Raw genomic sequence first — 13,575 nt, 5'->3', positions numbered from 1 at the left:
ATAGGAGGGACCAAGCAGTTTTACCTGTTCTTCAGGTGTTGGACACTGCCAAGGCACCTGAACCGTCCATTCACCATGATTGCCATTCTAGTGCAGAGGGCCTCACATTCTTCCATGCTATTTGAGGAAGAAAACCAGATTCATCACACATATGAAATGTTCGACAGGTGTTTTTTTTTTAAAAGGATGTATGTATTATAACAATTAAAGGAAAATAATAAATAATTACATGAAAGGAAAAAAGAAATGTAAAGAGACACAGCGGATATAACTCCTGCGCGAGCTGCACTGGCTGCCTGTGGTTTTTCGGGTACGTTTCAAGGTGCTGATTACCATCTTTAAAGCGCTCCATGGCACGGGACCTAGTTACTTGCGGGATCGCATCCTCCCACATACATCCCTGCGGCCAATTCGCTCACACAGAGAGGGACTTCTCCTGGTGCCGTCCACTAGGCAATGCCAACGGGCGACACCAAGGAGTAGGGCCTTCTCTGTGATGGGCCCAACCCTCTGGAATGACCTCCCCCCCGACATTAGAACCACTACTGACCTCCGCTCCTTCCGGCAAAAATTGAAGACTCACCTGTTCCGATTAGCAGGCCTGGCATAATTACAACTGTCCCTCCTGGCAAATGTATTAACTGGTTATTTTAGGGGTATTGTTTTTAACTTATTGTGTGTGTTTTAGGGGTTCAAAATCCTATATTTATATATATTGCTTTGTACAGTTCTTTTAATTCCATTTTTAACCTCCTCCATTCCAACTGTACATATTCAATTTTTATTGTATTTTGATATATTTGGCATGGACTGTACACCGCCCCGAGTCCCTTTTTGGGAGAGGGGGCAGTCTAGAAGCATGAATAATAAATAAATAAATAAATAAATAAAACAAGCAAAAAGAGGAAATAGTTTACAACTATCAGAATTTAAAATTGTTTCATTCAGTCGTTAATACAACTAAGTTCATTACGTCATCTTGAAAAATAACTAGACATGTATACAAATTTGCCCTTGTTTGTCATTGTTCCAAACATAAGATGCTATAATCAGGTAAAGAAAAAGGAAAAACAAAAAAGTAACAATGAAAAAGGAGAAAAATCAGTAAAAATGTTATTAAACAACATAGTTGTTTAAAGTTCTCTCATTGTGCCCAACTCCTAATTATATCAATCTATTTATAAATTTTGGAATTACTTTTTACTGTCTTCATGATGATTATTTCCCTTTTAACAATCATACATATTTAGTGATTTTTGGAAATCACATCTGTTTTAATTCTTCAAGAAACGGGTAGCTCTGGATATGCAGGGTTTGGAATCTCTTAAGATATTAAAATACCTCATTGTAAACAAGAGAACCATCCCTTTCCCACTGTTAGCCATTCTAGCAGGGACCTGTCTCATATAGATGCAAGCTTTTTCGTGGAGAAAAACCTTCCCCCCCCCAAGTGCTTTCCTTGGTCTCACACACACACACACAAACACATAGAAAAAGGTTAGAACCATAGGAACCATACTATGTATGTAGTAACAAGGGCCATAAGAAAGAGATGCTGTGGAGGTGGATATGCTGCCTTCTGCTGGTCTAAGCAAGCCTCACTACCTAAAATTAAATAAAATATTCAGAAAATGCATTTTCTGCTTTATTACTAAGCGGTCGTATGTAAAAGAAGAAAAGATTACTAGCCTATTCTGCCCTACTTTGTTTTATGTTTGCTCAGGTAGATGGACCTGTTGTGCCATTAAACTTTTGTGCATTTTCCTCCTGGCAAAAGTTACATCAAGAACAGTCTGTTATGTTTCTAACATATGTCACAATTAAGGGGGGGGGGGGAAGGAGAGTAAATGGGCTCTAAGTTGAAAATCATACAAAACAGTTTTTGTATGCTGTTATCGCTTACCTGTGAGATGTAAGGACCACGGACCTTCCCTCTTTGATGATGCTCAAGGCACAGTTCCAAAGGAAGCGGCGGGCCTTGGGATCCATTCCTGTAGTTGGCTCATCCTTCAATTGACACAGATTAAATTCATTGGTTTCATCATTACTGCCATGGTAGAGTGCTTATTGTCAACCAGGTTTAACCTCAGAAGACAAGGGCTTAGTATTCAATCATACTGTACATTTCCTGGAATAAGGTGCTAAATGAAATTAGGGAAAAACTCAACTATTACTAAATCTCACTTGAAGATTGAAATGGCACTTGAATTTTTTCCATTTAAAAAAAAACTCTGCAAATAGGGAGAAAGGGTGATAGAAGCTGCCTCTTTCATTTGCCAACATGCAGGAGGAGACATTATAGTCCATAATACACTGTGTCATTTACACCTGCCAGTAACAACAGACTGTAAGACTCATCATGAGACACAAGAGTTGTTAACCAACCTCTGGAGAGCCAATGATTCTAGAAATAGAATATTGAAAAATGAACTTTGTCAACTATCTCAGTTAAATTATGATATATCAATTTTATTGAGCTAAATTGTTAGTGAATTGTATTTATTCTTATGGCAAGTGTCAAGTGCCAAATTTAACACTATGATTTGATTCCAGTATAAGGGGTTTTTTTTGGGGGGGGGGTTGCAATTCATAATCTACTTCTGACAGCAAAGTAGTTTTGGTTGACACTCTTCATGGTATCTTCCTAATTTTAATGAGATGTGTTACTAATGTGATCATATCTATACTTACCAGGAAGACCACAGGAGGCCCCCCGATTAGGGCCATTGCAGTAGACAGCTTGCGCTTGTTCCCACCACTGTAGGTGCCGGCATATTTTTCAGCATATTTTACAAGGCCTAGTTTACGGACAGCCCATTCACCAACCTGCCAGATGGAAGAGCAACATGAGAACTGAAATACGGTCTCCGTAATTTAGAGCAGAGGATAATTTAACTCCTGTTCATTAATCTGCTATCTATTAAGACTGGGCAGTACTTTCCATTTCAAAGTAAAAATGCTGTTGTGAATATGAAGGATGCTCACATTGCATCTGCCTGCAACTCTTTAAAGCAGCTGCATCTTTCCCAAATCTCATGGCTGCCCCAGCTGCTGTGTAATCATGGGAAAAGAAGCATCAGGTTGAGAGGGTTGTAGACAATGCAATGTGCATATCCCCATGTACTTCAAATCATCTTTCTGTTTTTGAATCGGCATAGGCTTATTATATATCCTAAAGTCAACTTGGTATGGTTCATACCGACAAATAGGATTTTCTGAAGGTTCATGGTGGGTTACCGAGGCATAAGAAAGTTAAAAATAATTTTAACAAATTAGATTCATTTTCCCTTTCTTGAGAATGGAAAATACAAGAAGCAATCTAAGAAAGACCCTTCCTTCCTTCCTTCCTCATCTCAACAAATGACTCTGGAGGGCGCATACAAAATTAATAAAGTGACAAAAACCAGGACTGTGAAGCCATCAGAAGTTCCCCAGCAGAAAGGGAACTACAATCCCCATAACCAGTTTGTAAAATACCCCACATTTAGGAAGGAATTTAGCTTACATAGGCTTTGAAATAATAGAGGGTGGGCTACAAATGAATTTGATATAGACGGTATTTCTATCTTTTCTGTTTCATTTGTTTTTTCTTATAATTTTATATAATATTTTTCTAAGCCACCAATAAGAACATATGGTGAAACATACAAAGCATGAATGTCATGTCTTTAAGAAACAGGAAGTATATGCTTATTTCTGTACATTCCATTTAATTACCAGCCATGGGGAGTTTGTGGTGGCAATTAAGTTGGGTGGTTCTACTTGGGTGCCTGTATCATTTTACCTTGCAGACTTCTTTCTCAGGAACTCCCCTTAAGAGCGCAAAGAATTCCAGGTGCTCTCGCCCAGTCAGCAATTCCTGAATGGCATCAAACTGAGGACAGTAGCCCATGTTCTGATGGACTTCTTCGATGTTAGACAAAATACTGTGAAGAAATGAGACCGCTTCTTAAAAGACTTGCCAGTTTTGCTCCAGCTGTCAGACAAAATTCTCAGACTTGAACATCCAAGGCAGAAGTAGAGCTGTTGTGGGGCCATATGCTGACTCTGTAAACTGCTTAGAGGGGGCTGTAAGTCTAAGTGCTATTGCTATGTGCTAAGTCAGGGGTCCCCAAACTGGGCCACGGTCTCTTGGCCAGCGGGTGGCATGAGAGGTTGGCCAGTGCAGTGCGTGTGCATGGCTGCACACACACCACTTGCGCTAGCGTTGGCAAGCGCTCACGTTCACACATGCATGCATAAAACCACCTGCCCTCCCGGGCTGCCAACCCAGAAAGGTTGGGGAACTCTATAATTGTGAGTGGGTGAATAGATAAAGCCACAGGTAGTTCTCATTTAGTGACAACTTGTAGTGATGGTGATAAGACGGTAATTTTGTTGCCAATCCTCATATTTATGACCGTCATATATATCCAAGGAAAGCTGAAGTAAGAATCGCTGCTATCTCACTTAACGACTGCTTCATTTAACAAACACGTTTCTTTTCCAAATTGTGGTTGCTAAATGAGTTCTACCTGTAAAGTTTTCTTCATACCTGTTTCCCTTCAGAAAAGCATCTCCTCCTGTAACATCAGTGTCTCCAGTCAACATCTTGAAAGTGGAAGATTTCCCTGCGCCATTCACGCCCAAGAGGCCAAAGCACTGAAACCATTAAGAGTTACAATATCAGCACACCATGTCCCATCTTTCCCCACAGATCCCTTAAATACATCCCGACAGTAATGCTGGGATCTGAGAACCATTTAATTTGTTCTGAAATTTAGAAAGAATCCAAGCATGGTGAATTTCCCTCTATAGTGTAGTAGCCGAGATACTTAAGTTTTATATATAAATTTCTTCTATAAAACCCCCAAATTCATGAGGGGCGCTCAGGCCAGCAGTGCCTATTATATAAAACATGGTGATAATTTTAAATGCTCTTGCACAATTCTTATACGGATTACAAAAAACCCTGCATACAGAATGCTATGAAAATATATACAGCTTTAAAGATTAGAAAAAACCTGCACCAATTTATGTGTAGAAAATCAAAGCATATATATATATATATTTATGTGTAGAAAATCAAAGTGTGTGTGTATGCTTTGATCTACATATAAATTGGTGCAGGTTTTTTCTAATCCTTAAAGCTGTATAGTTTTTATATTTTCATAGCATTCTGTATGCAAGTTTTTTTGTAATCCAAGCATATGTGTGTGTGTGTGAGAGAGAGAGAGAGAGAATCATTCCACACCACTACCATGACGTAGCCATGTACTTAAGGCTTCCCATTACTACAAGCCTCCATGTGAATTTTTCAATAATTGCTTTATCCTTTAGTCCTTGAGTAACATTACATTAAATTTGCAAGCATAAAGACTGAAAAGCTTTACCTCTCCAGGAGGGATTCCAACACAGATCCTATCCACAGCAGGTTTCTGTTTCATTCTGTACCTCTGGAAACAGGAACAGAAATTGGTTTGTAGATGACAACAATTCAATTTTACAAATTGTACCCCTTCACCTCTCTTCTCTTTCCAGGCAAGGTTTTCCAGATTTTAATCTTCCTTTCTATTAGCTTTCTCCATTTGCATCAGCTACAAGCCTCTTCAGGAAAACCATGCACAAGTTAACATATGAGCAACTCTGTTCTGCTTTTTTATATCCAGTGAAACCCTGAAAGGGTAGCATCAATTTACACATTTAATGACTTATAATTAACGCCCTCATGGGAGAAATTTTCTTCAGCAGCAATATTGGGTGACAATAAACAGCAGATTTCAGAATCCAGTCTTCGAAAAGATATATAAATGTTCAAAGAGAAATGTCATTTTCCTATAAGCACAACTTAATTTGTTGTTTCCCTCACCTTGGTTAATTCTTTGATTTCTAAGATGTCACTCTGCCCACCACCACCGATGATCCTCTGCCTTTCTCTAACCACATCCTCATCCTCTTCGTTTACAGGTGGAAGCTTTGCACGGGTAGGCCTTTGGGAAACAGGGTGAAAAAGGAATATATTGTGTTAAAACTTATTTCAGCACTCAAACTTCAAATTGTGCTACGTAACAGATACGCTACTGGACACCATCGTAATATGTGGAACTTAGTTGATCCTCTTTCCCAATTTACAAAAGTTAAAACTCACACTTAGTTAAAGGCAAGCCCAAGGCACATCCCAAAAATTACCATTCTACTTTAATATTTTAAAATGAACTCCCAAGATTCTTTAATCCTTCTTCTAAAAATCGAAAGGTAGCAAACATCAGTACCAGAGAAAAAACATCTATGCCATACTGTAAAAGCAGAATGCGTCCTGATTAAGATTTGCTTGTTGACAAATCTAGGTTTGCTTCCGTGAGTTATATGAAATAACTGTCAGATAGGGGTGAAGAATTAAATTGGATAATTGAGATATTTGAAATTGAAATGTTGGTTTGGGTACGTTAGCAGAGGAAGAGTAGAATGAACAGACAAAATGGATGGAGTAAGGGGAGACCAAAAAAATGAAGGTCTACGAAGTTCTAGGAGTATTACTGAAACAAGTCTATGGTAAATTGTAGAATAAATTTGAGTTATTAGTATAAAAAATGAAGGTAAAGTTTTTGATCTTAACACTAATCCCCCATTTCTCCTCTTCTAACCCTTTCAGGGGAAATATTTATTTTTTTGTTCTTCTGTAATGTAAACAGGCATTGCAGGTAGGCCTCAGGTTACGACGACAATCAAGACAATAATTTCTGTTGCTAAGCAATAAGATCATAAAGCGCAACATCATGTGACTGCATTGTTTAGCAACAGCAACCCCAGCAATCCTGGATGCCATTGTAATCCAAGGACTACAGAAGTCTTTAAGTGAGGATCTCATGTGACTGCAACATGGGAAGAGGTGGGAGTCCCAGGCCAGCAGGCAAGAGCTACAGGTAGATGGACGTCACAGAGCATGGGGTGGGCAAAAAAGCAGCAGGAACCACTTGTGACCTCCTACACCTGCAGGCTTCTCTGTTTGACTTGCTTTTAGGGAGCCAATAGAGAAGTTTGCAAATGGCAATCATGTGACTGATGCCGCAACTATTGTAATTACGAGCCAGCTGTGAAGTGCCCGAATCACAATCACATGACTGCGGGGACATGGAATAGCTACAATTCCAAGGACTGGTTGTAAATTCCCCTCAATCGGTATTGTTATAACTAAGAACAGTTGCTGAAGGAGGGGTCATAACCCGAGAATTACCTACAGTAAGATGTTCCCCTCTAGAGGTTTATTTAAATCAAGAATTAAATTTTCACCCACCCAAAATTTCTTGCGGGCACAAGATTGTTAGTGCCTGATTTAGGTCCTCATGCCTCAGCCTAACCCTAAAATATCCATGCACCCTTCCCATGCTAGGAATTGATCGCCACAGAGGATTTCTTACCTTGACTTGATAAAGAATCTGTATTGGATCAACACCGTGATGAGGAAGAACACAGCTCCTTCTACAGCCATGGCAAAAAGGTTCCTCCCAACTAGGTTCCAGGAGAGAGGGGAGACAAAGCGATTCTCACCTGGCCAGAGAGAACAGATAAATTGGTTCAGCCTTCCCAAGAAGCCACTGCTGTGTATATCCACCATTACGTAGATGTTTCAAATAAAATGTGCCAAAATGAAGTGGTAAATTAATATTGATTGGGATGGAGAAAGCATAATTCTATAATAATAATAATAATAAATTTGAATTTATTAGCCGCTCCCTTTCCAGACAGGACTCGGGGCGGCGTACAATAGAGCATATAAAACATAAAACATATGTACAAACACATAAACATACATATATACAAAGACATACATGCACGGAGGAGGTAACAAATTACATCACATTTAGACAGTTAAAAATCACCATTAAAATACCCCAATTGTAAAAAACACAATTTAAAATTAAAAAATTTAAAAGGACAGTCAGGAGGAGTAAGAAAAATTACGGTTGAGCCAGGCCAGATAATTGAAAGAGGTGGGTCTTCAGCTGTACACGGAAGGAGCGGAGATCGGAAGTAATCCTGATATCACGGGGGAGGTCATTCCACAGGGCTGGGCCCATCACAGAGAAGGCTCTGCTCCTGGGTGTCGCCCCCCGACACTGTTTAGCGGACGGCACCCGGAGAAGTCCCTCTCTGTGTGAGCGGATTGGTCGTAGGGATGTATGGGGCAGGATGCGATCCTGCATGTAACTAGGTCCTGTGCCATGAAGCGCTTTAAAGATCATAATCAAAACCTTGAAACGCACTCGGTAGACCACAGGAAGCCAGTGCAGCTCGCGCAGGAGAGGTGTTACAGGGGAGTATCTAGTCCTCCCCATAATCACCCGCGCGGCCGCGTTCTGGACCAACTGTAGTCTCCGAGTGCATCTCAAGGGAAGCCCCATGTAGAGAGCATTGCAGTAGTCCAGGCGAGACGTCACTAGCGCATGGGTGACTGTGCGTAGGGCATCCCGGTCCAATAAGGGGCGCAATTGGCGCATCAGGCGAACCTGATGGAACGCCCCCCTTGCCACGGCTGTTACATGGTCATCCATGGACAGCCGGGCATCTAGGAGGACGCCCAAATTGCGCACCTGTTCCATGGGGGCCAGTTGCACGCCCCCGATGGCCAGAGATGGAAGCAACTGGTTGAACCGGGAGGCCGGAAGCCACAGCCACTCCGTCTTGGAAGGGTTGAGTTTTAGTTGGTTGCCATCCATCCAGACCCGTACGGCCTCCAAACACCGGGACATCATTTCCACGGCCTCATTGGGGTGGTTCGGGGTGGAAATGTATAGCTGAGTATCATCAGCATACAGATGGTATCCCACCCCAAAACCACGGATGATCTCGCCCAGCGGTTTCATGTATGTGTTGAACAGGAGAGGCGAGAGCACCGATCCCTGTGGCACTCCACATGTGAGTGGCCTCCGGGTCGATCTCTGCTCCCCTGCCAACACACGTTGTGTCCGGTCAGAGAGGTAGGAGCCAAACCACCGTAAAACGGTGCCCCTGACTCCCAGCCCCTCTAGCCGGTGCAACAGGATACCATGGTCGATGGTATCGAACGCCGCCGAGAGATCTAATAGGACCAGGATAGAGGAACAACCCCTATCTCTGGCCCTCCAGAGATCATCAAGCAATGCGACCAAGGCCGTCTCCGTGCTGTGCCCGGGTCGGAAGCCGGACTGGCGCGGGTCTAGATAATCATTTTCCTCCAGGTGACGTGGGAACTGTTGTGCCACCACACTCTCTACAACCTTCGCTAAAAAAGGAAGGTTGGAGACTGGACGATAATTGACTAGATCCGTTGGGTCCAGGGAAGGCTTCTTGAGCAGGGGCCTCACCACCGCCTCTTTCAAGGCGGCCGGTAGAAACCCCTCACCCAACGAAGCGTTCACTAGGCCCAGGAGCCAGTCGCGCGTAACCTCCCAGGATGCCAGTACAAGCCAGGAGGGACACGGGTCCAATAAACATGTGGTAGGTCGCAGACGTCCACGCAACCTGTCCAAATCCTCGATGGCAACCGAGTCAAACTCCTCCCAAAGCGGTCCCTCAAGACTTGCCACGGGCGTCTCTACTGGACCACTGAAAGGGGCCCATCCCATCCGGATTTGAGCAACTTTGTCCTGTAGATATTTCCCAAACTCCTCTGCTCTGCCCTGTAAAGGGGCTTCCCGCGGTCTCTCAAACAAGAGGGAGCGAGTCACCCGAAACAGGGTGGCAGGGCGGTTATCTGCGGACGCAATAAGAGCGGCGCAATATTGACGTTTGGCCGCTCTTAATGCCACAAGGTACGTCCTCATGTAGGCTCGTGCCTGTGTTCGGTCAAATTCGGAACGGGAGGATCTCCAACGACTCTCTAGGCGTCTCTTGTGGCGTTTCATCACCCTTAGCTCCTCGGTGAACCAAGGGGCCAGGGTGGTTCGTCGCCGCAGGAGAGGCCGCAAAGGCGCCACCCGGTCTAGGGCCCCGGTAGTCGCACTATTCCATGCGTCTACCAGGTCCTCCACTCGGGGGCGGGTCAGGTCCACAGGAGGTGGCCCAAGCTCCGTCTGGAACCTATCTGGTTCCATCAGGCGCTTGGGGCGGAACCATCTAATACCTTCCGGTTCCGTCTCCCCGCAGCGGGGGGTAGCACCAGGGAAGTCAAGCCGGAGAAGTGAGTGATCTGACCATGACAGGGGAATAATAGCTGGATCCCCTATTCCCAGATCACTTGTCCACTGGCCAGAGACAAAGACAAGGTCCAGCGTGTGGCCTCCCTCGTGAGTAGGGCCCTGAATTAACTGGGTCAGGTCCATGGCTGTCATGGAAGCCATGAACTCCCGAACCCCCTCAGACGCTTCTCCCATCGACGGCAGATTAAAATCCCCCATCACTAAAAGTTTGGGGGTCTCAACCGCCACCAATGAGATCAGCTCGAGGAGTTCAGGCAGGGCCGCTGATGTATAGCGAGGAGCCAGGTATACTATCAGCAGGCCCAACTGCCTCCCTGGGCCCCACCTCACGACAAGGGACTCACACCTGGATGTCTGTGGCACGGTGAACTCTCTCGGCTCCAAGTCTTCCCGGATAATCACTGCTACCCCACCACCCCTTCCCTGGGCCCGAGGCTGGTGAAATGCTCGATAACCTGGCGGGCACATTTCCACGAGGGGTAAACCTCCCTCGTGGCCCAACCAGGTCTCGGTTATTCCTGCGAGGTCCGGCTCCCCCTCCAAAATTAGATCGTGGATGAGGGGGGCCTTATTAACAACGGACCTCGCATTGCATAATAGCAGTCTCAGGCCTTGGGTCTGTAGATCCTGACCACCTAGTATGCAGGGGTTGGTACAAACGACCGGGAATGACCAAAAACCCCGGTCTCCCAACCGACTACGTGCTCTTAATCTGTTCTCGCACCTGCCCCTCCCCATGACCGTTGGTATCAAAGAGCCCTGCACATGCTATGCTTTTCATGCCCAGAAAAACATTACAAAACAGACATTGTAGGAGGAGAGCCTATGATAGCCAAATAGAAAGTGCCCAGTAGCAGCTTTTCTGACCAAAAATATATATATTTCAGGCTATCTTGAAATGTCTCAACAAATGCAACAGCTTTTTCATATATTAAAAGGGTTAATTGATGAAGGAGTTGTAATCTATTTTACATGTAATCCAGTGGTGGGATTCAAAAAAAATTACTACCGGTTCTGTGGGCATGGCTTTGTGGGCGTGGCATGGCTTTGTGGGCGTGGCTTGGTTGGCATGGCAGAGGAAGGTCACTGAAAAAAACCCATTCCGTCCCCACCCCACTAACCTGCTTTCCAGCTCCATTTTCCTGTTCAGGGCAACAAAACAGCTGGGAGGCAGCGGAGCAGAGCCAGCCTATTTGCCAGTTCTCTGAACTACTCAAAATTTCCACTACTGGTTCTCTAGAACCTGTCAGAAGTGGCCGAATACCACCTCTGATGTAATCCATATCTACCTAATCACCCCACCTTATTTTCTCTTTTGCTGTTCCCCTCTGCCCAAACCTCCTCAGTTTAGCCACTCCAAGCATCTAATGAACTGAGCTGTAGTTCACGAAAGCCTCTGCCTTTTTGATAAAACATGTTAAAAGGATGCTACCAGATTCCTCCCTTCTGCTTTGAGGCTTAAAAAATAGGAAGAAAAACAGAATGTAACACACTGCTGACCCACTGCTGTGAAAGCCTAAACTGTGTGAGCAACATCTTACTTACCAAACCTTTCGAGGGCATCTGCCATTGCTTGGTTTTTCACCATGTCGATTAGGCCCCGCCCCAAGCAGAAGTGTGGAAAGATGAGGAACACGGACTTCAGGATGTCATTGATGTTGTTGAATTTCTAAAGGACACAGAAGCCAAGGCGATCAGCAGCTTGAACATTTACAAACAGGACAGATGTCAAAGGCTGCAGATCTGCAGCTCAGAAACCATTGAAAGAATTATACAACTATAAGACTTAAATGATTTAAAGCAGTCCCTTAAAAGGTTTAGGGCAAAAGGATAACTCTGCCCCTTCTGATTGATTTAATTTCTAAATCAATCAATCATCTGGATAAAAAGGAACAAAGTGGTCTTCCTCTTTGCTTTTCAAAATTAAAAAGGATAGTCTGGCTTGGGACAGGATTTACAAATCTAACAACAGAGCTAGGTTCTGGGTTTGTTTGTTTGTTTTGTTCTACTAAGTGCTGAATTGACATAATTCCAGCCTCAGTTTAAATGTGAGCTCCGTTTTAATTTCACAATTTATGCTTACTCACTCAAAATTACAGATTTTAGGCAGTGGTCTCTATAGGATGCTTCTACTAGTAGAGAAGATAATTCAACCCTTCCCTGAAGCTTTCTAAACAACTTAAGAATCGAGAAGGACAACTACTGAGGCAGATACCAATTTCTTCCCTGATTCTTCAGTTGGAAAATACTTCTATTAAAGTCTTCTACCAACTGGCTAGATTTCTCTTGCTTATGAATTAGCATAAAGGTAGTCTTCTACCTTTCCACCAATAGTACAAAGGTGTATATCTCCTGTTGCATTCATAAATTCAGATTCTCCCCCTTTCAATTACACCTTTATAAAAGATTGTGCAATTGGAAGCAGTCCTAAGTGTGGTAACACAAATATGCCTTGCTTTCCACATTCATCCGACTCAAAATCACAAGAAAATCAATTCTGCAGAAAAACGTAATGCCACTGTTGGTTTACTCAGTGAGAACTCACAGAGCTGGTGAATAGTTCAAGGACAAAGGTGATTACGCTTGCATTGATGCCAATGAAGAGGTTGACGCTGGTCAGCACCACGTATGCTGTGCTAGGAATCTTGAATATAAAAGATGCTGGGTACATGAGAGGAGTTATGGACCACCTGGCAAAGAACACAGAAAGGCATTGAGGTCTCTTCACCTATTCCACCAGGGGTAGCCCATACCTGAATCAAAAGAGCCTTCCTTACCCATAGAGCAAAAGTAGAAGTGCCAACACTGGGAGGTTGGTTGAGGATACATAGGATTTCTGCTGGAAGCAGATAAAGATGATGATGACCAAAGTTGCTGGAATGATGTAGTTGCACTGTAAGTTTCAAAGAAAAGAAGAAAAGAGAATCAGAAGAGCTCCAGATTAAAAGATGCAAATGATTGTAACATTTAAGTTACATAGGAGATGGTCATGGCAAGCTTTTCAAGAATTAGATCTTCTCAAGCTAATTACAGTGAGACAAAGGCGATACAAATTGATCACAGTATAAGAGGACTTGAGAGAACCACAGAAAAGGAGATAGGATGTCTGATATACCATATTTACCATTATAAGACACACTGGTGTATAAGACACACCAAGATTTCGAAGGCGTAAGTAAGAAAAACGTTTTTGTCCTCCCCGGCCCCCAGGAGCACTCTGCAGACTTCAGCGGGTCTGGGGGAAGAAAAAAACGCCCATTTTTGCGAAAAACGGGCAGAAAACAGCCCATATTTTGCAGAAACGGGGGCATTTTTGCCTTTCCCCAGCCCTGCTGAAGCCTGTAGAGTGCTTCTGGGGGCTGAGGGAAGGCAAAAAGATTTCTGTTTTTGCGAAAAGCAGCCCATTTTTTGCCAAAAT

General features: G+C 43.5%; 1 protein-coding gene across 5 annotated transcripts in view; it reads right to left on the bottom strand.

Moving 5' to 3' along the window:
* The window catches only part of ABCA1 (ATP binding cassette subfamily A member 1), a 120,841-nt gene that overhangs the window by 5,609 nt on the left and 101,657 nt on the right, over positions 1-13,575 (bottom strand). For all 5 annotated transcript variants that reach the window (XM_081940163.1, XM_081940166.1, XM_081940164.1 and 2 more), the window contains 11 exons: positions 12,935-13,050; positions 12,703-12,847; positions 11,703-11,826; positions 7,398-7,527; positions 5,849-5,969; positions 5,373-5,435; positions 4,535-4,641; positions 3,785-3,926; positions 2,692-2,826; positions 1,904-2,007; positions 25-117 (listed from right to left, as the gene is read on the bottom strand). In XM_081940163.1, coding sequence (XP_081796289.1) covers positions 25-117; positions 1,904-2,007; positions 2,692-2,826; positions 3,785-3,926; positions 4,535-4,641; positions 5,373-5,435; positions 5,849-5,969; positions 7,398-7,527; positions 11,703-11,826; positions 12,703-12,847; positions 12,935-13,050 — 1,280 coding nt within the window. The remainder of the gene's footprint in view (positions 1-24; positions 118-1,903; positions 2,008-2,691; positions 2,827-3,784; positions 3,927-4,534; positions 4,642-5,372; positions 5,436-5,848; positions 5,970-7,397; positions 7,528-11,702; positions 11,827-12,702; positions 12,848-12,934; positions 13,051-13,575) is intronic.

Source organism: Natrix helvetica, assembly GCF_964273705.1.
Source record: "Natrix helvetica genome assembly, chromosome: 2".
NCBI lineage: Eukaryota > Metazoa > Chordata > Lepidosauria > Squamata > Natricidae > Natrix > Natrix helvetica.
The sequence above is the reverse complement of the archived record's forward strand: the minus strand, read 5'-3'. Positions and strand labels throughout refer to the sequence as shown.